Raw genomic sequence first — 22,685 nt, forward strand, 5'->3', positions numbered from 1 at the left:
GAACCCTTGTTTAAAGGGACGGTTTGCCCAAAAATTGATAACTTGCTGAAAATGTACTCACCCCCAGGCAATCCAAGATCTAGATGAGTTTGTTTCTTCATCAGAACAGATTTCAAGAAATGTAGCATTACATCACAATAATCAGCTGTTTTATCAACTGTTTGGATTCTCATTCTGACGGCACCCATTCACTGCAGAGGATCCATTGGTGAACAAGTGATGTAATGCTTCATTAAATTTAAAGTACATTTTCATTTTTGGGTGACCCATTCCTGTTTTGGCGCAAATTGCTCCTGTGATGACCAGGAAATGCTGTTCTCTACTGATTTTGACTGTGCTAATAATATTTTATGTTGCCATAGTAATTAAATGAAAGCTGTTAAAGTCTGTAAACTCTACTTAATTGCATGATCGTTAGCTGATGATATTAAATTTTTTCTTTCAGGTTGCAACAATTTTGCTGCAGGTTTTAGTTTTTTTTATTTTATTTTTTTTATATTCAAATAAAATATCTTATGCATTCATGAGGATGGGATGGGATGGGAGGACTCCGACGCTCAGGACCTCAGCATCTACAGCAGAACCTCTCGAACACAGACCCAGGAGCCCACTAAACCATGAGCACATGATGAGAGGAGGGCAGAAGGCATGTATAGGCATGAAAGAGACACGAGATGAGTAATTTAACAACCTAGACATAGACACTGTACGTACTGTTTGAATCTATATATCTAGCCCAAATTTTTGCATTTCAACTATACTTAATATTTAAGGTTTACCAGTGCAGGAATGTATGGCCTGCAGTCTGTAATATTATTGTACAGATAGATTTATTTTTTTCCCCTCTATAATCCAGTGTTGAACTGTGTGATGGACAGAATGCCTATGGATCGCCCCATAAATCCAACTCCAAAGCCCCCATGATGCTCTCTGCCATGAGGTTCTAAATGATCCGAGCATGTGAAGATAGTCCAACGACCGAATCCTTTACGTTTAGAATTTGAAAACCACTTTTCTGCAATAAACTGGAAGTTTTTTTTTTATCTTTTAGCATTTTGTTTTCCGTAAACATTTTACAGCTCGCAGCATGTGTTTCTTTGTTGAGTGGCAGAGACATTTTTTTCATGCCAGCATCTTTTCAACTTGATCCTCCACAGTAATCTGATGTGGCAGGCACCTCTTTGGGAAAAATAAATTGTTGCCGATAGTTCTTCGACTTGATGAAGAATATATTTGGGTTGAGCGCTTGTCATTTATCACCACATGAGAACGCAAGTCTGAGTACTCTGAAGTTATCGTGGTATGTGTGTCTGAAGGTAGCTGTGACATTGTCCTGTAGCTCTCTGCTCACATGCCATCATAACAGGGATATGTTTTGTTTCCTATGTGTTTGTGTATTTATGTACTGTACATATGCATTTATCTATGCGTTAACGACTGACACGTCTTCTAGACAGCAGCCTGACGGGATCCAGTATGGGAGTTTGTGGAAGGCGCTGATATACGTGTACATGTTGGTGTGAGTGCATGTTTGTAGTTTGACCAAATTCATCACATTTTGATCCATTTCTTAATGGCATGTGACAGAATCCCGGATAAGTGTTTTTTTTTTGTAACTATTTACTCCAGCCTCAGTACAGAACCACTTTAGATTTTCCTCTGAATAACACAAGGCACCAGGAAGGCTTCAGGTTCTACTATGGTCAGCTCCATTTTACATTTGGAAGTGTACATAACAGAAACATTATTTAGCTTAGTGCCAAAACTGCAGTGATTTTTCTCTATTGTTTTTTTTTTTTTTTTTTTTAGATTTGCTTTGTTTTACTCTCAAGGCCAATAAATGTATTGTTTTTAACAAATTAAAACAAAAGGCCTCTTTTTTTCTCTCTACAATGTTCTTTTTTTATTATTTATTACCTGGGCCCAATGTTCTATATTATAGATCAGTGCCTGGGTTTCACAATATGCCATCATCATTATTATTACCTTCTGTAGTAACAGTGATGAACTCTGTGAAGATCCTGTACACACAGCACAACACAACAACACACTTGTGCTAGAATGGAGTTGTAACAATTCTGATATTTTTTAAACATTAGTTGATAAATTATGAATGTAAATGTATAAACTCAAAGCTTTGCTTGGTTGAATCTCACAAATCCCAGATAGATAGATAAAGGAAAATTAAGGTAGTTTTTTTTTTTACATTGACATTATAATCATAACTAAAATAATTTTAAAATAACGTTTAATTTGGATTTATTCTAATTATTATTTTTATTTTTTGTGGAGGGTAAATTGGTGACTTAAACATGTTATGTTCATAAGATTCACCTTGCTATGGCTTATTTGAAGATTAGGATGATAAGGAACTTAAAAAAAAAAAAGGAAATGGCTAAGTAACATATTCAAGTATCCCGTGTAAAATAAACCAGCCTCTGAAAATGAAACCATCCGTTCATTTACATTTTCATGGACGTAATGACATTATATATTATGTGCAATATACTGAAATCTATTTAAGTTCTTGATTTGTATCTCAAGGTTAAACGTGAGACAAACAATGTTCAATGTCACTATGTAAAATCAAGTGTAGATTAAAACATTGTCAAGAGGCTACCAGAACAGTAGTTTAAGTTCTGCTAATTCAGCGTTTTATCAAGTAATCCCTTTTAGCATACATCAGATATCATAATATATACGAGGAAAAAAAAGGACAATTCTTGAGTTTTTCAAAAGATTAAGAACAGAGCAGGCTTTATCAGATCACTCCATCTCTTCCTCCTCCTGTAGCTCCTTCACAAGGCGCTCTAAAGAGAACGGTGATCATCCAAGTCTTCAGGTATTAGTTGCCTGATGGCATCGGCGAGCTCAAAGAGGTAGTCTGTATTCTTGCCACTGGGGCCTACACACTTCACAATCTGCTGAGCGATTGTTTCCAAAGGTGCTGGGCCAAGGTAATTTGGGTTATCACAGGAGCCGATGTAGAGCAATGTGTCCTGCATTGGTTGGTGCCTTGATCACCCCATAAACGCCTTTCTCTCTGTAGTCCAGATACTCTTTCACTTTTTTTCTTGACCTGATGGCAACTTATAAGCAACGCCCCACACACAGCCCTGCAGGCAAATAGAGAGTGCTAGAACCTTTTTTTGGATTACTCTCATTTCTCTACTCTCAAAAAATCTACTGGATTAATGCAAGTAAATGAAATTTATGTATGTAAATCTCATATGGTATTATTAAATGACACATCACAAATATAATATATGGCATTTCCCATTAATACTGTACAAAACAGGGTCTGAAACTCTTTAAAAATATATATAATAAAATAACCGGCCAGTGAAAAAGAAAAGAGTTCACTCATATGTTGTACCTTACAATTTATTTTTAAAAAGTATACAAAAAATTAAATTAATAAATATTGTATAAAAATTAATACATCTTTTTTAAATACAATTAAAAATATTAAAGTGAATTAAAAGATTATTCACTGTGTAATTGTTCACCTTTAAGGTGGGATATATGGACATTTTTGTGTTGTTTTTTTACTTGCTAAAGTTCATGCTAGGTTAATTGTTAGATAACATTTTATTTAAAAATGAACTTTTTTTAAGTCAATTAAAAGATAAATAGGCTCATTGTATAAAAAATACTGCACCACCATTATAAGGCAGGATACAGACATTTCATGTGTTTAAAACTATTTAAATTGTATGTGAGGTTAATTATATTAGATGATAATTTGTTTAAAACAATTATGAACTTTATTTGTGAATTATAAAAAATAAATCGACACTATAAAAATATTACATAATCACAATTTTAAGGCTGGATACAGAAATGTGATTTTTTTTAAATTAGCTACATTTCATTCAAGGTTGTATAAGTAACCTTAATAAGTTTAATAAGTTTATTTTAAATATTATTTTTTTATATTATAAAATATATTGTTTTTTTTGTATTATAATTATAATTTATATTAATTTCATGTAAGGTAATTACAAATTTATTAGATAATAGTTTATCATAAATATCTAACTTAGTGTAATGTAATGCGCCATATATCGGCATTGTAATCAGTATTTAACAGACTGACAGTCATTACCTCAGGGTCCTCTATTAATGTCACCACTCGGCCAGGCTGAAATAGAATCAATAAGAAGTAAAAGTGTGTAAAGTGCGGTGTCATCCTGAAAGGTCACTACGACTGGACACCTGCTGTTCATAAACTCGTATGACTTTGATTAAGAATAACCTGTCCATACCTTTCCAGGCACCCCTCGATGATCCGTGCTTCCCTGCCAGAATCTGCGACTGATACCTTTGACGAAACCCACTCGTTTCTCCTCGTATGGAAAGCCAACTTTCCAAAGCTCGGGTCAGTGTCTGAACGCATAAATTACTCCACAAAATGATGGACGGGGTTTGTTAGCCGACAAACAAGACTCGCATCAGTTGCCGTCTGATTTACAAGCTGCCATAAAAACACTGCGTTACTGTTTATATATAAATATATGTTGCTGCCTATAAGTTTATATCTAAATATTTAAATTTTTATATATATATATATATATATATATATATATATATATATATATAACATTATATTATGTACGGCATTAGTTGAATGTATGAACAGGTTAATAGTAGAGATTATTTTTCTAAATAAAAGCCGGCCGACTTAAAAAAAAAAAAAAAAACCTTACAACAACAATACATAAGAAAGAAATCTTCCACGATAGCCAGAATATCCACCATTATATTTAATACAGCACTGTAGTAATTTACAGGATATTTACAGTAATAACTGTAGCAATGGTATTCTGATGAAATATGGAATATGAAAGGCTGGTCTTGTCTCCATCAAGCTGTTTACAAGGTTATAGCTTTAATCTATAATTCTGATTTATGATTTACAAAGCTTTTATGTTTTGGAAACAGAAATTTGCACAAACAATACATTCACACGCCTTTAGAAGTTCTGCAGCTCTTCTCACTCACTTTTAAGTGTAAATGCTTATCAGTTAGTTTTTATCAGGAAGAATTGCATAACAACAATCAAATAATTCTGTTGCACGTCATGACTACTTTTAAATTTATACCTCTTTCAATAAATTTTATACTAAATGTTTAATTGAACTTAAAAAAAATGAAAGCTCAGGGCCATTTTGCTTTGTTTCTAATTAAATCAGGTTTTTAAATCCTACATCTAAGGCAGTTACCAAAGTCTTTAATCAAAGAACTGATTAAATAAATACCTGTAAAACTATTTCCAGGACCATACTGAGATTGTGAGGTACCTGGTGAACATGTGCTCTCTGGAGGCTGTTGATGACTATGGGATCACATCATTATTTGTATGGACATCTATGTATGTATGTATCTTTGTATGGAGCTAAAATCAGATCTAGTCTTGATCTAGTAATGAAGAAAAAAAATCTCTTTAAGCAAATAAAATTATCCAAAGGAAAATTGTATGTAGTTTGGTTGCTTTTACTGCAAAGTTAGCTAAAGACATGCCAAATAATTTATATTGTGAAGACCCCCGCAGACCCTTATGACTCTTTGACAGTCAGTAAGTCTCTTAAAATAAAATAAAAGAAAAATAATTTTTTGCAAGTTAAGTTTGTTGTTAATGTCATGTGGTGTGACTCCAAAAAATATAATTATATTAGAATAGAAACTCTTTTAGTTTATTTTTGATCAAATGAATGCAGCATTGTTGAGCATAAGAGACTTCTTTCAGAAACAAAACAAAACAAAAAAATCTTACCAACCCCACATTTTGAACATTTTTGGTAGTGAATGTTTATATCATGCCTTTTTAGAAAACATGTTAAAATGTGTACATTTGTCGATGTAGGGAAATAGTTATATTTTTTACATGATACCTACATTTCATAGACATTACAATAAAATCCCTCTCTAAAATCATATAAAAGTTCATGAAAATCATATGGAACCAAAATGAATACATTGAAGACATTTTTAAAAACTTGGCATAATATTTTTTAAAGATTCCTTTTCTTTGTAATGGACATTATTTGTCACTTATCTAATATGCATAAATGGTTATTAAATGAAGAAAAAAGCAACACTGCAGTCATGGATAAGAGTTTGGTCGCCTAATGCACAGTTTGTCATTGCCACAGGGGCGAATGTGAACCTGTACTGCAATGAGGACTGCTGGCAGCTACCCATCCATCCTGCGGCCCAGTTCAGTCGGCTTAGGTATGGCAACTCGGTCAGTGATGTAATGGGTCTGTCAAATGGTAGTCTTGCATAGCCCGACCTTCAGACTGACGGCTGAAGGTCTGGAATTCATGGCATCTTTCTTTGGCCAAGGCCTTCCCATGAGGCCATTTGACCATCACATCAAACATCCTTTTGAAAACCCAGTGTTTAGTTGATCCAGACAAGCACTCACTGTCACAGTTGTAAACTCTACAGCTTTTTTCTTTTGTGAGGGGGTTTGGCAGCACGTCATCTTTGTTTCCAGGCGGAACGTTAAAGTGCACAAAATCCTGTATAATTAAACCAATCCGTTTCCACTTTTGTGTCCCATATGCATCAGCCATTTAGCCAACGGTCCATGGGCATGATGTCTGAGGCTGAGACTAGTCAAATGGCTATCAACACTATACACTCAACACTATACACTCATTTGAAAGCTAACCTTTAGTACTTTTTAAACAAAGATGTAACTTTGGCCTTTATGAAATAATATTTGCTAAACTGCATTAATCTGGCTGCTCATCTCTTGTCTTTCTCTATAGTGTTTTAGAAAAGGTGATTCCGGTAACGAAGTGAGAATGTGATCGGGGCGAGGGAAAGGTCAGTCCAGTTTATTTGGCAGTACTTAGCGGGCAAGCGGACAGCCTGAGGGCCTTGCTAAAGAAAGGCTACAGTCCAGACGCCCCAAAGCTGTCGACAGTTTGGCTACAGCTGCCCTTTGGACATGGCTCTATGGTGCAACTCTTGGAAATATGACATAGATGTACACTTGTGTCCCACTTTTTATTTTAAACATAATCCATTGGACAGTATGATATTTAATTTTTTCCTGCTTGTCTCTCAGTTTGAACAGCGAGTTTCACCAGATTCGTGAAGTCACTTTGATGCTCTTGGCAGCAGGGGCATATGTAAGCATGGGCATTTATGCCTTTGCATTACAGGGCCAAGTACCAGAGCACCTGCCCTTGATCCTAGAGCACGCTGGCCTCCCTCAAGGTGAACGACTCAAAGATCTGGCCCGTAGAGCCCTTGCTGAGATGCAGAGCGCCTCTTTCTGGCTTCCCCTTCTGCTCAAAGCGGGAATGGACCCCATGCTGCTCCTGCAACTCAAAATGTAAGCAACACATTGTGGTTGTTGTGCCACACAGGTTTTTATTTTAATTAAGATTGGATTCACCATGCGTGCTGTTTAATAAACGATTGTGCTTTATTAACGTCAGTTAAAAACTACTGCGCTAAGCTCTTCACTTCTGTCTGTTATGCTCTAATTGGGTGCAGGCTTGAAGAAGCCGAGAACGGAGTGCTTAATTTCTTTCTGGAGTTCATTAATTGGAAGACTTTGCCCTCATCAATGCTTCAGATTTTCTCTCACCGTCAAGCAGATGGCACCTGGATGCCACAGAAGCATTTCGGTATGGCCTGTACATTTTAAATTATATATATATATATATATATATATATATATATATATATATATATATATATATGTATGTATGTATGTATGTATATGTGTAGGCTTTATGACTTCAGGTGTTTTTCAGTGTATCCTTCAGCATGTTGCATTAATCAAATATTTGCATTCTGTTTGCAATCATTTTGTTGGTAATATGAAATTAAGCAACAGAGTGAATGATTTTATTACACCTTTTTTTGTCCATTGAGTTTCCAAAAGAGTAACACAGTAAATCATTTCACTACACTTTTTAAAGTTTTCTTAAGAGTTTCTGCATCATAGTTGACCAGGTTAATTTTTTATTTTTTTGGAATCATTTTAAATTGTTTCAATAATCCAAATTAAAATATTTATGCAGTTTAATACTATGTATTTTTAGTAGATGCATATAAATGAAAAATTAATGCATCATTCTTCCATGATTATTTTCATTTTAATCTATTTAAAAATATATGGCTGATTGAAATGTTTTGTTCCCCAGATAGGCGAAAAACTTAAAGTGATTTATAAATATTTGATAGATATTTAAGGGTATTCCAAATATATTTTATATATGTATAAAGCTGCATTTATATGGTCATAAACTGTGAAATATTATAACTTATTTTAATTTAATGTAATTTATTCCTGTTATTGTCTTCAGTGTCACATTTTTTTCAGAAAAAAAAAATTAGCTTATCAGTTAACATAGTTTTGGTGGAAACCATGATATGACATTTTTTCAGGATTCTATATTAATAGAGCATTCAAAAGAACAGCCTTTATTTGAAATAGAAATCTTTTGTAAAAATGTGAAAGTCTTTACTGTCACTTTTGATCAATTCAGTGTGTCGCTACTGAATGCAAGTAATTAAAATATCTTTGATAAAATAACTGTTGTCCTACTGCATTCTGGTGCTGTATCATCTGATGTGGTAAGTGGCCACAGCTCAATAACCTTTTGCTTTTGGTCGTAGAATCAGTCCCTGCTCTCACCTATCTGTGCAGACTGGCAGTGCAGGTAGTGGTGGGCAGCAATGCTCTGTCTAAGACCTCCTTTATCAAACAGCTGCCCATCCCCACACTGCTTCAGGACTACCTTCAGTTCAGAAACGTCCCAGGCTTGCTTACATAGCGGCCTGACAGTTATGTGTGGCTAATTAAGTTATCTCAACTTGTTCCACTGCAGTATTTTGTATATAATGTTAATACAATTTTAATGACTGCTCAATGACGCTGGACTCGGACTCTTTTCATTACCTTGGTATTTAGAAAATGTGGGAGGACAAATGGAGAATTCCACCAATTTATCTTCACTGTTCAGTTCCCCTTTTCCACAGCTGGTTTTCATACCGAGTTGGTGTTGAAATTCACCTCTGCTCCGTGTCTTTGGTCTGCTTCGTTATCTTTTCTCTCTCAGCAGCTCTCCTCTCTGTCTGCCTCCAAGGTCACTCTGCCTCAAAGACGCATACTCTCCTCGAATCTTAATTGCCAACGCAGCCACACTCGTTCAGAAATGCTACTATCTTCCTTCGGTCACACTATGTATTTAACATTTTATGTTACCTTTTAGGAATATGCATAGCACACCGTCAAAAGCCTCTTAATCAGTATCTCTGCTGCGTGATGCTCTCAACCTCTTGCTGCTTTGTGAATCGATTCGTACCTTTATGAATAGGCAGTTAATCTGTTTCTAATTCACACAGACTCAATGTTGCAGTACTAAAAAAATCAAACAAATCTACAGTACGTATCCTGGTTAATTGTTTTTAACGCCTCTTTAACATCAGCTATGGAAAGACCAACTGGTGCTTGCATAAATGTGTTACAAAAATCATGTTATATAACATCAAGGTGTTCCTTGTTTTCACGCCTTTTCTTTTGGAATACTGTATACCATGTGCAAACAGCAGGGGGAGAACACGGATAACTGACAGCATAACCGCCAGCCCTACATACAGTACCTAGCAGTCTGTCTATGTGAAAGAGGAGAGCCATTTCTGTTCCCTCCCTGATATTTTGAATTCAGAGCAAACCAGAGGCTGTGTCTCAGCAGCTCTGTGCCTTGTTCTAGACAATCAGGCCACCTCTCTGTGGGAGACTCTGGAAAGGCAAGGCATCAGTAATCATGTGCATTAAGCTTTTCTTGTGCTGCAGGTAAGCTCAGGTCCAACAGTTCGCCTTTGCAATCACGCTTTTGAAATTCAGCCAAAGGACTGACTGACTTCATGTTGATCTTTCACATTTGCACATTCTTTTTCATTTTTATAACATTTATTAGAGTAGAAATATATTTTTTTATTGTTCAAACTTAATTGAGAAAAATATGATGTGATAACATGATTTTAAATGAGAAAATACTTTTCACATACATTTCATATAAACATCTATTTGCTAGAACATATGTGTGTGCTAGAATATATGTGTGTTTCAACACATTTCCAATATAGATGTTTTTTTTTTTTACGTATACCTTCTGATGTTTACAGTGAATTTTTTATGTTAAAAAACCAGTCTCAAATAACCTCTTTGATTTGTCTCCCCTAATTAAAACTTGATAGCAGCACAGTGGAATGATGTCTAGAATAGAGCACTTACATAATTGATGCAGCATAATCTAAAATGTACCAGTCCTGAAATGTGGTGCACGTTCTATAAAAAGCCAGTGTGACATGCAGCATTAAGCCATTCCACCTGTTTAGAGCTATAAGCCTGAATTGTTGAACAGCCACCACCCTTCATACTGTGAATTTAGTTGATTCCAGAGTGGCTCAGGATTTGGAGGCTTTGAGCTGTGGGGAAGATCACCACAGTGGATTGCAGGTCTAGTGCCTGTCTCTTTATTTAATCGCATGGTACGTCTCACAGGCTTTTCAGCTTCTCTGAGTGTTACTTGCACAACTGTAGTTGACTGTGGTATTAGTACAACCCGAATTCCGGAAAAGTTGGGACGTTTTTTAAATTTTAATAAAATGAAAACTAAAAGACTTTCAAATCACATGAGCCAATATTTTATTCACAATAGAACATAGATAACATAGCAAATGTTTAAACTGAGAAAGTTTACAATTTTATGCACAAAATGAGCTCATTTCAATTTTGATTTCTGCTACAGGTCTCAAAATAGTTGGGACGGGGCATGTTTACCATGGTGTAGCATCTCCTTTTCTTTTCAAAACAGTTTGAAGACGTCTGGGCATTGAGGCTATGAGTTGCTGGAGTTTTGCTGTTGGAATTTGGTCCCATTCTTGCCTTATATAGATTTCCAGCTGCTGAAGAGTTCGTGGTCGTCTTTGACGTATTTTTCGTTTAATGATGCGCCAAATGTTCTCTATAGGTGAAAGATCTGGACTGCAGGCAGGCCAGGTTAGCACCCGGACTCTTCTACGACGAAGCCATGCTGTTGTTATAGCTGCAGTATGTGGTTTTGCATTGTCCTGCTGAAATAAACAAGGCCTTCCCTGAAATAGACGTTGTTTGGAGGGAAGCATATGTTGCTCTAAAACCTTTATATACCTTTCAGCATTCACAGAGCCTTCCAAAACATGCAAGCTGCCCATACCGTATGCACTTATGCACCCCCATACCTTCAGAGATGCTGGCTTTTGAACTGAACGCTGATAACATGCTGGAAGGTCTCCCTCCTCTTTAGCCCGGAGGACATGGCGCCCGTGATTTCCAACAAGAATGTCAAATTTGGACTCGTCTGACCATAAAACACTATTCCACTTTGAAATAGTCCATTTTAAATGAGCCTTGGCCCACAGGACACGACGGCGCTTCTGGACCATGTTCACATATGGCTTCCTTTTTGCACGATAGAGCTTTAGTTGGCATCTGCTGATGGCACGGCGGATTGTGTTTACCGACAGTGGTTTCTGAAAGTATTCCTGGGCCCATTTAGTAATGTCATTGACACAATCATGCCGATGAGTGATGCAGTGTCGTCTGAGAGCCCGAAGACCACGGGCATCCAATAAAGGTCTCCGGCCTTGTCCCTTACGCACAGAGATTTCTCCAGTTTCTCTGAATCTTTTGATGATGTTATGCACTGTAGATGATGAGATTTGCAAAGCCTTTGCAATTTGACGTTGAGGAACATTGTTTTTAAAGTTTTCCACAATTTTTTTACGCAGTCTTTAACAGATTGGAGAGCCTCTGCCCATCTTTACTTCTGAGAGACTCTGCTTCTCTAAGACAAAGCTTTTATAGCTAATCATGTTACAGACCTGATATCAATTAACTTAATTAATCACTAGATGTTCTCCCAGCTGAATCTTTTCAAAACTGCTTGCTTTTTTAGCCATTTGTTGCCCCTGTGCCAACTTTTTTGAGACCTGTAGCAGGCATTAAATTTTAAATGAGCTAATTAAGTGGATAAAAGTGTAAAATTTCTCAGTTTAAACATTTGCTACGTTATCTATGTTCTATTGTGAATAAAATATTGGCTCATGTGATTTGAAATTCCTTTAGTTTTCATTTTATTAAAATTTAAAAAACGTCCCAACTTTTCCGGAATTCGGGTTGTACATTAAATGTTGCTTTTTTCAGTAATCTAATATGTTTTTATCTGTGTGAATGAGTTCTTTTTTTCATATTTCTTCTATGCAGGGATTTAGTTTGTCTCAGTGTCAGATCCAGCTAGGAAACATAGAGCTGTGATTATTGCCTCATTGTGCTATTCTCACCATGGACCTGAATTATGAGGACACAGTTGCCTGGCGACCTGCTGATGGGAAATATCTGCTAAAACATTCCCACAGAGTTTTTTTTTTTTTTTCTCCACTAGACCTTCTAGAACATCTCCTACAATGCATACATGTGCTAATACTGTATACAGTTATACAATCTGTAAGGACAAAAGTATTAAGGCTGCTTTGCTTCTGCATATTACATCTCCTCTTGGGATTCGTTCAGCTTTGGTTTTGTATGGATGATTTATTTTCCTCAGTATGATTAGATGATTCTTGCCTTTTTGATGGAAGAGTTCTGGATCTTATTGCATTTGTGCAGTCTGTTACCCAGTGCTAACACACACCAAGGAAATAAACAAGGGTGATGGGCTTCTGTTTGCTTTCACTGAACATGAGATTAATGTGTTTTTCCAAGTCAGTTTGTTGTTTTATCTTCCAGGTCCTACATGTCTCATCTCATTGATTTTACTCTTTGCCACCTCACAAACAGGTCATTATGTATTCGTTTGCTTGTGTTTGTGTCAGTGTGTTTGTTTTGTCAGGAGTAATCTGGACAGAGGAAATGGGCCATTTCATTTGGACATTTGTTTCAGGGAACAGAAGAAGAGAACTGCTGTGTTGATCTAAGACTTGCTGTTGGTGAGTAGAGGTGTTTTCAGTGATTGGAAGTGGTTTGCTAAAGGAATAGTTCATGAAGAATTGGAAATTGATATTTACTCACCTGTTTCAGTCCTATGCAACCTTATGTCTTATTTTCTCTAACTAAACAAGTTTAATAATAATAAAAACTAAAATTATATAGCATTTTAGTCAAACTGACTAAAAATAATATGACACATTGAAATATATATATATAAAAAAAATAAAGGACATTTTTGTCAAATCAAAACAACAAATACTGTTGCTATATTTGGATGCTACTCTTACTATTTCTGCCAAATAAAGATATGGTGAAAACAAAAGTATGTTAGCAGTCAGTTCTATTTGACAAATTGACCAAGTGTGAACACACAGAATGAGATGATATTTTTTAAATAAGATTTGAGAGCTACAGTGGAGGAATATTATATGAAGAACAACAAATTTAGTTCTGAAATTGAACCTCAGAAGACTAACATTGTGTGTCCTCAGGCATGGAGAAGAGCGGGTATTTACAATTCATTCCTTTCGACCATGGTCAGGTTAGACGCCATACTTAATGAATATTTGATATTATGGCTTTGAGGAATAAAGTCTTTACAATGGCACACACTGTATAAAGGTCCTAGATCATTCCATTTTCACGACTTGCAACTTTCAAAACAATGGTACAGACAGTTGAATGCACTGTTCTTATATCCCTTACAGCCTCATTTTCATTTCTGTCAAAAATAAGGTGCTACCATGACTAAGGTCTGTGGGAGATGAGCTTCACACTCATGTGGTGCCTTATGGGGGAATCACATTGCTTACATATTATCATGTTTCATTCTTACTTCTAATGACATTTTAATGCTTTCACTGTAAATAAACCTTTTGTGTTTTCAAAAAGTTTATTAAATTGACTATCTTTTCATTAGGGATTCAGAAACAAAGCTGCAATTTCCCAACTGTAATCAAGTGTATATAATGATTGCATGTATATGCTATGCCTGTGTGCTGAAGAAAAGAACATTAAACAGGCTCGCTATTGAGAGTGAGGAGTTGTCGTCATAGCACAGAGCCCCTCCCCTCGATATCACAGTCTCCGCCATGTTGGCAGGACACCGGCGGCGAAAGATGACTGTTTACGTGTGTTGTTAACTCGGTAGTAGAGGAGGTTCTCGCAATTCTGCACTGTTTTACCATGCCTGGAAGTCACAGAGTATCACCGAGATACTGGTGACATCCAGCCGGTAATAACACACAAAGGTATGAGGAGAAGCCCAACTGGCAGCGGAGCAGATGTCCATTAGCGACACTCCTCTAAACAAAGCCCAAGAGGTGGCAATGCCCCTCGTGGAATGAGCTCTGATGTCCCCTGGTGGCTGCATTCCCTTTGATTCATAAGCCACGGCTCGGCATTTAACAAAGGGATTATCTCCGCCAGCCATGGTGCTTTGGGCCACCTGGGTGCTATCAGTGCATCTACCCCGAGGGGTGCGTCCACGTCCTTTAGCGAGAAGAACATAGGACAATGGTAGTTTTCGCGCGAGGCGAATAGATCTACGGTTGCCTGTCTGAATCTCATCCATAACATATCCACTATCTGCGGGTGAAGGCGCCAATCTCCGTAGATTGGGTTTCCCCTTGATACAAGATCCGCGCCTCTGTTTAGAAGGCCCGGAACATGAGTCGCGCGTAACGACAGGAAAACCCGTCTGCCCCACACTAAAAGCTTGTAAGCTAGAGCGTGAAGTTTCGACGAGCGTATGCCGCCCTGACGGTTGATATAAGCCACTGCCGTGGTATTGTCGCAGCGTACGAGCACATGATGTCCCTGCAGGCGAGGCAGTAAATGATTCAGAGCTTTCCATACGGCCATAAGCTCTAAATAATTTATGTGCGCTGAATGTAGTCTGCTCGGCCACAGACCGTTCACCGTTCTGCCCTCCTGGGTGGCGCTCCAGCCTGTTAAGGACGCATCTGTCGTCACAACTTTCCGCATCATAACCGTCCCCAGAGGGGTTCCCTGTGCGTAAAAGTCTGCGCTCTTCCAGTGGCGCAAGGCTGCCGAGCAGGCGCGCGTCACTATTACAGAGCGGCAAAGATTGCGCGTCGGGCTGAAATGTAGTAACAAAACCCATTTCATGAACGCTCTCATTCACAGGAGTCCCAGCGGTACAACCTGGATAGATGAAGCCATAAGACCCTGCAGCCTGAGGCATGGAGACTGAGTTCAACTCCAAACCCAGGAAAATGACATTCTGACTGTTTGTAAAATTGCTCTTGCTCACATTCACTCTGAACCCGAGAGATGTGATGTGCGTGAGCACACGGCAGGTGTCCTGCAACACTTTCTCTTTCGATTCGACTATGATGAGCCAATCGTCTATGTATGTCAGAATCTGTTCAACACACGAAGGTCCAAAATAGGGCGGAGAGCGCCATCCTTTTTTGGGACCAGGAAATAACGAGAATAAAATCACCTGAATCTGGTTCAGACAGATTTCCTCTCTCCGCAGGGGGACTCTCTCTGCGGAGAGAGATCCTCTCTCCGTAACGAATTCATTTGATTCGTTTGTTTTAATGTGTTTTTTGTTTTTCTGTGTGTTTTGTGTTGGGGAAACACTGGGGCCGAAGCCTTTATTGGTTGGGTGAGGGGAACAGAGTGTATGCGGTGTGGTGACACTGCTTTTGCACTTTTCCTCACAACAGACCCCCTGAACGTGCGGCCCAAACAAGTGAGGAGGAGCCCCGGCAGTCCCTCGGTAGGGCGTCGTCATCACCGTGTCCCCCATCTGAGTCAGAAAAGCCGAGCTCGGCGCACTGGGTCGCTGCAACTTTAAGACGGCGTCATAAAAGCTTTTAGGACAGCATAAGGCAATGACTGCAATTTTCCGTGTTCTCCAAGGCTTCTTGAGCGTGTTTAAGGCCCAAACAAACCACGCAGAACGGGTGAAGGTCCTTAGCAGCGATGAGTGCTCCACACGCGGCCGGGCAGGCCATGATAGGCTATTCCCCGGAGAAGTGGTAGGTTTAGAAAGCGACATACCGGAGAAGAAATCAAAAAAATCCATGGCGGGCAGCCGAGGGAGCAGGTGAAACGACGAGAGCGCGGGCCGCCCTGAATGCAGAACACAGCAGAAGGCTGAGAAGATGACAGTCACGTCTGGCGGAGGCTGATCAATCAATATGTCCTCCTGAAGACACGAAGGTGAGCAGCGTAATCCAACCGAACTGTGTCAATGCAGAGATCGTGAGAAGCGAATGTCAACTGGAGAATAGCAGCGCTGCAGCCATTATTATACCCCTAGGTAAGGGGGCGGGGCCTTACCTGGCATTGGCTGCGCGCTTCTGTCTGTCTAGCCAGACTTGGTGCAATTGGATGCTTCTGCAGAGGTCAGGTACGGATGCCCTTCCCATAGGTGGATCTCGAACACGAGATGATGAAAGAGAACTGCGACTGTTTCGTAAACACTAGATTGTAACGAGATCAGAGGTGGAAAGAGTACAAAAATATTCTACTCAAGTAAAAGTACCATTACATTAATGAAATTTTACTTAAGTACAAGTAAAAGTACCAGTCTAAAAAATCCACTCAAGTAAAAGTAAAAAGTAGCTCATTTAAAATTTACTCAGAGTAAAAATTACTTAGTTACATTTTAACAGTGGGAGGGAGTCAAAAATGGGACAGACCAAGGGTGTCAAACTCAGTTCCTGGAGGGCCACAGTCCTGCACAGTTTAGATTTAACCCTAATTAAACACACCTGATCCAGCTAATCTAATCATTTAGGTTTATTTGAAAACTACATGATATGTGTGCTGGAGCAGGGTTAGGGCTATGGCCCTCCAGGAACTGAGTTTGACACCCCTGGGATAGGTCTATTAATCTCAAACTAGTTGTTTTTAATTAAAGGAATCAGTTATTTAGAATAATAAAACATTTGGGCTGTTATCTGGCAAATCAGTATCAACAAACTCATCTTTTCAATACAGAGGAAATGCAAAAGCTTCATCGGACGTGGCATTTAGATGTATTACACTGTTTAGTGCAGGACAAGAATGCATTTAACCTGCAGTTACAAATGCATGAATAATGTTTTGATATGCCAGACATAAAATGTTGAATACTCATTTGAAATTATAAAAACTTAATTATAAAAAAAAAAAAATCAAAAGATACTTTAAATGTGAAATTAAAATGGCCAGTATGTGTTAGCAAGTCACTGTTAATAAGTGAGTCATTGCGATTGAACCAAATCATTTAAACGGTTGATTCATTCAGAAACGAAACACTGTCACGTTGCTCAGAGATGCAAAATTTTGCTTTGGTGGCTGTGTTTGGAATAAATTTTTGTTGTAGAAATAGAGCAAAAACAATGGCAATATGGTGTCTAAAACGCAAGTCTCTTAGTTTACTGTCCTGTTGTAAAAAAAAAAAAAAAAAAAAAATTATATATATATATATATATATATATATATATATATATATATATATATATATATATATATATATCAGTGGCGGCTGCTGGTCTTTCAAAGAGGGGAAGCTCATTTTCGGCCTACATTATAACCCTCTGATGGTCTTCATTTGTAGTGACACTCGGGGTCTTTTTGACCCCAGACAATAACATTTCATTTTGTAATAGTAAAATATTTAAATTTTTTACAAATATAATTTTACTCTGTTCATTTATGTTTTTACTAAACTTTGTACAGTTTTTGGAGGATTTAAATCTTTTACATTTCTATAAATAAATAAATATTTATTTAAATAGGCTTTTTTTTTTTACAAAAAAAGAAAAAAGCATTTCAGGTAAAATTCACTTCATAAAAGACCCAGATTTCTAACTTTCATACATGGGGATACCATGGATAATTTTATAAGGTTTAATGTAAGATTTTTGCCCATTTTTGGGGAAATTCAGTTAAAAAATTGTAATAAATCACTTTAACCACTAGATGGCTATAGTGTGTGTGTGTGTGTGTGTGCGCGCGCGCGCACATTTTCAATCTGTCTTAGTTACCAATTTAATTTTGTGGTGGTTCTGCATTTTACAAATATCAAGAAATATTGCCGCAGTTTGTCTTTCGAATACACTTGAGAAATCCGCGATCATGGGACTGAGCGTGAAACAGCTTCACCGACTTCTTATGGTGCAGACCGCTGTCAGTCAAAAGGAGATCGACAGATCCTCCAATCATCACGCGGAAGCCCAGTCTTCATTCACCTCCAGAGACGCTGAGCGTCCGTGGGCGGGACATAATCGCAGCATTTATCCAATGACCGTCTAGCTTCGGAGCACTGAAAAAAACTGTTCAAAGCAGCCCCATCGAAGTCAATGGACGCTCGGCTTCAACAGGGAAATGCACTGTGACGCTACGGGAATGTATGAGAAGAAAATCGAGTCAGCCGACATGTAGCTGATTAACACAATACATAATACACAATAGTACATATTTGACCGTTGGGTTTTTTTTTTTTACAATAGAGGGGAAGCTGAGCTTCCCTTACAGTCTTAAAGAAATCCCCACTGATCTAACTATATATATATATATATATATGTGTGTGTGTGTGTGTGTGATTATGATTTTTAGAGGACAAGACAGCATTCTTTGTGTGATTTTGATTCTAAATGATTTTGATTGATTTCATTCTAAATGCATTTCAACAGACTGAATCACACAGTGAAAGAACACTCTAAATGCGCGCGTACATCATTAAAACAACAATTATGATATTATCGCAGACGATATATATCGCACACTCCGCACCAGTCTTTTTGGCTAATTTGTGCAAAACCTCTTGCTAAAATGTCAAAGCATCATTTTAACCACCAATGCAATGACGCAATTATTTAGCTCACCTCTATATGCCTACGTGGGGTTGATGTCTTGTCGAGATTTTATAAACTGCTAGTTTGGTCTCCCTAGGCAAGCACAGCATAATAGAGCATACATATGGCCAGGGGTTCACTTCATTTCCTTGAGTTCAACTTCAGAATATGACGGGGTTTCGTTTTCAGCGGTGTCTGAACCACCACTAACGCCTGTTTTCTCCGTCTGCATCTTTCTTGTGATTTTAGCGCCAGTTTGCCCTCCTGCCCATTATTTACTGACATAGCTTCCAGGGAGCGATTTTTTTTTTTACTCAGTAATTAATGTGTTTTAAAATGTAGCGAAGTACAATACTTCAAACAAAATATACTTAAGTAAAAGTAAAATTACAGATTAAAAAAAATACTTTAAAAAGTAGAAGTACACAAAAAAGCTACTCAATTACAGTAACGCGAGTAAATGTAATTCGTTACTTTCCACCTCTGAACGAGATGTTCAATGTACACAAACTTTTTCAACATGTTTTGATGTAGGCTAAAGCTGTGTATGTTTAGTTATAATTTGATTTTAGCCCAATGACACATATTGTACCAGGTTTTTGTGTTGAGGGCTGCAAAGTGGACAAACCAGTTCTGGGTTAGCTAGAGTAGTTAAATGTGTGATTGCAAGATGTAAATGTCCTGGTTAGATTAAAGCCATTAACAGCGTGAATGCAAGGTGACTTACATCGTAAACAAAATAATTCACAATGTCCATATGTGTGCATGGAGGTAAATGGTCCAAGTCTCTGTGCCGCTGCAGGGAGCTCGTATGGGTCGATATTTTGGATAACTGAGAGCTTCTCCAAATACCGCTGTTTTGCGCTTGGTGTGAGCTTGTTCCTGTAAGGTCCCCTTTCTTTCGCCTTATCTTTTTGCATTGCTTTACTTTCTTCATTTCTTTCTCGTATTCGTAGATCCGTCTCTGTTCCACCGACATAATAAATGCGCAAAAATTAAAGAGCTCTGGAATGTTTAGTCGCGCCTCTGTGAAGTTCTGAAGGCATTGCCCCTGGCAACCGATAGCGTGTCCTACTATCATGACCGATCGGCTCAGACCCCTCCCAAATCACTCTCAATAGAAACACCCCAAAGTGAAAGCATTGTAGCGATTTGAGCAGCACAGAGTGGAGTTCTCACGCTGTAATGGGCGTTCTGTTAAATTGCAGTCACATTAGCGAAATGTCAGCAAAATCTAAAAAATATATATATATATATAAAAAAATATATATTGTCTACTGCCAATAAGTCACTTTCAAACCAAGCAGTTTTCTGTTAGTCAGCACGACAAATTCATGGGAACTTTGAAAATGAGCAAAATCTGCATGGGAAATGTTTCATGCAGAACTCTAGATCACATGGATTCCGATTAGAATAACTCGATTTCACCCCAAAAATGTTACTGAGCAACAGCAAATGTGACCCCACCTCTAGAATATAGTTTATAAGAGTCATGTGGACTATGTACAATGCATGTTTGTTCATGTTGCTTGACAGTATTTAGACACTGCTTGCTTTCATTATGGAAAAAAACCTCTTGAACATTCAGCAAAAAATCTCTTTTTGTCTTCTACGGAAGAATAGAAAGAAAGTAGACCTAAATGATGACAGACTTTTCATTTATAGATGAACAGTACCTTTAAGACACTGCTCTGTTGTGTATTCTGCTTCATCCTCACTTACAGGAGCAGATTAGCAGAAATAATTGGTGTGGATTGTTCATCACATGGGTATTCCAGGTGTGAAACAGTCGCTGCTCGTGTGAAGAAGTTGCTGATTGAGAGAAATCTGAACCTTCCCGGTGAGGTAACGTCCGTTTAAATAATGACTGCAGTCAATCACTTAGACATTGTGTTAATCAGTGAGGTACAGAACCCAGGAAAAGAGAAGATGGAGGAGATTACTTCACTAGGTAAAGAGAGATAGAGAGAGAGACTCCGGCTGCAGAATTATCCTCCACGGTCCTATTCTCTCCATCCAGCCGTTCATGTTTATCTCTTTTGTGCGAGTGTGTGTTATTGTCTTTGCATGACTACATCAGCCTTATTAAAGACTGGGAAATAACAATTTTAATTAACTTATATTAAAAGCAGGCCACTCTTCTTAATGAGTTCCCTGAATAATTAAACAGGCAAATGGGCGAATTTTCACACTTGACGTGCTTTGTTTGCTGGGAATGTCCACAGTCAGTCGACACCTGCAGTGACCCTGCTGAAATGATACACCTCTGCTCTGGCTCCTCAGGCAAAGAATGGGTTTTAACCTCATGTGTGATCTCAGCGTTTGAACAGTTGGTCGTTTCTTATCGAGCTTATTCTCAACAACTTGTGAGTCCATAAGTAATGACCCCTTAGCAGCCTCCAGACCAGAAGACTTAACTTAGTCACAGACACTGCCAGCTCCCCAGCCAGATGAACATAAGTGCTATCTGATGAAAGCGCATCACAGAAGGTTACAGTGACAGCCGTGGTGAAAAAAAAGACAAGTGTTAGATAATTTAAATGCTAATTATCCATTTTCAATCCCTCATAAACTTTAACTGCAAGCCTTTGAGATTTGAACAAAAAATAGCATCTAGAAAAAGAATGTTCTCTTGGGAGGCGAAGTCTTTTAGCTTTTTTTTTTTTTTTTTGGCTGTACAAAAAGAAGTATTACTCACAAGAGGAAATTAACATGCTTTACAATATCAAACCATCAGAGTATGAGTTTCCCCCATTCCTAATCTGCGCAGGTTTTACTTATTTATTACACATGCTGGCATCCTTGTCCATGGTACTAAATATTGTGTCCATTTAGGAAGCAGTGCGATTTGAGATGATCACAAGTGTCAAGGCCAATAAGCAGGGACTGTGAAGTCTTTAATTAATCACGCAATAGTAGCATGTGGAATAGAACCATCTAAGCCTCTTCAAACCAGAGAAAATGAATCACTGTCCAGTTTAGTATTTATTACCATCTACACAAAACTTTTCATTTCCTGTACTTCTTTTCATGAGTTAGTTTAAAGTCGACATGAAATGAAATGTTTTCTAAATGCATATTTAATAGTGTTATTGTGAACAATTCACCTTTGCATTTTTCATTAAAAAAAAAAAAAAAAATTTTTTATCAAAATGTAGCAGTTTTTTTTTTTTTTTGCAGAACATGTTTATACATGAACAGGGAACATATTAATTTGATACAATGACAATGACATAAGACCAAAATATACAAACAAACACATGGATTTGCATATAAAAAAAAAAAAAAACAGCATTACAGGTAAATTATATCTTAAAATAAATTCATCAAAAATCTATGATTATTTTTTACATTTATATATAGGTCTGAAGTAGGAAATTAGGGAGCTGAATTTAAAAAAAAATGAAATTAATGACACATTTTGCATACAATATAATGAAGTTGCTATATCCAATGGAGGCCTAAATGAATGTAAGACTGAAAATAAAAGAATTAAATCATACTCTATTGGTTATATTACAATTACGAAATAAATGGGCAGCTGTTTCTTCCAAAAGACCACAAAATATGCATGAATCACCAATGCCAGAATATTTAGAATTTGAGTAACTTAAGATTTTATGAAGGATTTTACAGAAGTTAACTTCATTGACTGCAAGCTTCTATTCAGATCTACCTCGATCCAATCAAAAACCAAATATTAGAACCAAGTCCTTGTCCTATATTTTTTTCAATAATCTGTTTCACTTGAATGTATTTCATAAGAAGTACATGGAACAAATGATCTTTTGCAATTTATCCTGAAACACACAGGACTCTCCAGGCTCAATTACTGTAGAGTTTGTGAAGATCAGCTTTTTTTG

At 37.5% G+C, this 22,685-nt stretch overlaps 3 protein-coding genes and 1 long non-coding RNA gene across 5 annotated transcripts in view; 3 read left to right on the plus strand and 1 right to left on the minus strand.

Annotated features, from left to right (window-relative positions):
* psme4b (proteasome activator subunit 4b) overlaps positions 1-1,230 on the plus strand; it is a 28,617-nt gene extending 27,387 nt beyond the window's left edge. The window contains exon 47 of the mRNA XM_059530918.1: positions 446-1,230. The gene's annotated coding sequence lies outside the window, so the exon portion shown is untranslated. The remainder of the gene's footprint in view (positions 1-445) is intronic.
* A 1,484-nt stretch (positions 1,231-2,714) lies between these two features.
* Positions 2,715-6,386, minus strand: chac2 (ChaC, cation transport regulator homolog 2 (E. coli)). The gene is made up of 4 exons (XM_059530186.1): positions 6,296-6,386; positions 4,269-4,366; positions 4,092-4,144; positions 2,715-3,015 (listed from the first exon to the last, which is right to left on the minus strand). Exons 1-4 carry the CDS (start codon positions 6,384-6,386, stop codon positions 2,811-2,813), a joined length of 447 nt encoding a protein of 148 aa, XP_059386169.1. The 3' UTR covers positions 2,715-2,810.
* asb3 (ankyrin repeat and SOCS box containing 3) lies at positions 6,183-8,900 on the plus strand. Of its 2 annotated transcripts, XM_059530248.1 has the most exons (4): positions 6,183-7,000; positions 7,095-7,351; positions 7,516-7,649; positions 8,647-8,900. In XM_059530248.1, exons 1-4 carry the CDS (start codon positions 6,962-6,964, stop codon positions 8,802-8,804), a joined length of 588 nt encoding a protein of 195 aa, XP_059386231.1. In that variant the 5' UTR covers positions 6,183-6,961; the 3' UTR covers positions 8,805-8,900. The 2 variants fall into 2 exon arrangements, with proteins under 2 accessions (XP_059386231.1, XP_059386232.1); XM_059530249.1 differs by lacking the exon at positions 6,183-7,000 and having other exon boundaries at positions 7,023-7,351.
* Positions 8,901-10,168: 1,268 nt separating this feature from the next.
* Positions 10,169-12,733, plus strand: LOC132121064 (uncharacterized). Its single transcript, XR_009426225.1, has 2 exons — positions 10,169-10,524; positions 12,281-12,733. It is a non-coding gene; the product is annotated as an uncharacterized LOC132121064 (long non-coding RNA).
* Positions 12,734-22,685: the final 9,952 nt, after the last annotated feature.

The sequence above is a fragment of the Carassius carassius genome, chromosome 39 (genome assembly GCF_963082965.1).
Source record: "Carassius carassius chromosome 39, fCarCar2.1, whole genome shotgun sequence".
Classification (NCBI taxonomy): domain Eukaryota; kingdom Metazoa; phylum Chordata; class Actinopteri; order Cypriniformes; family Cyprinidae; genus Carassius; species Carassius carassius.

What these genes read in the sequence shown, in the direction of transcription:
- chac2 (XM_059530186.1), bottom strand. Translation starts at nt 6,386, where the DNA reads ATGTTTGATGTGATGGTCAAATGGCCTCATGGGAAGGCCTTGGCCAAA. An exon ending in CTTCAGCCGTCAGTCTGAAG is followed by an intron (nt 4,367 to 6,295) that starts GTCGGGCTATGC and finishes AGCTTTGGAAAG; the next exon opens with TTGGCTTTCCATACGAGGAG. An exon ending in ATCGAGGGGTGCCTGGAAAG is followed by an intron (nt 4,145 to 4,268) that starts GTATGGACAGGT and finishes ATTCTATTTCAG; the next exon opens with CCTGGCCGAGTGGTGACATT.
- asb3 (XM_059530248.1), top strand. Translation starts at nt 6,962, where the DNA reads ATGGCTCTATGGTGCAACTCTTGGAAATATGACATAGAT. An exon ending in CTTGGAAATATGACATAGAT is followed by an intron (nt 7,001 to 7,094) that starts GTACACTTGTGT and finishes TTGAACAGCGAG; the next exon opens with TTTCACCAGATTCGTGAAGT. An exon ending in CTGCTCCTGCAACTCAAAAT is followed by an intron (nt 7,352 to 7,515) that starts GTAAGCAACACA and finishes AATTGGGTGCAG; the next exon opens with GCTTGAAGAAGCCGAGAACG.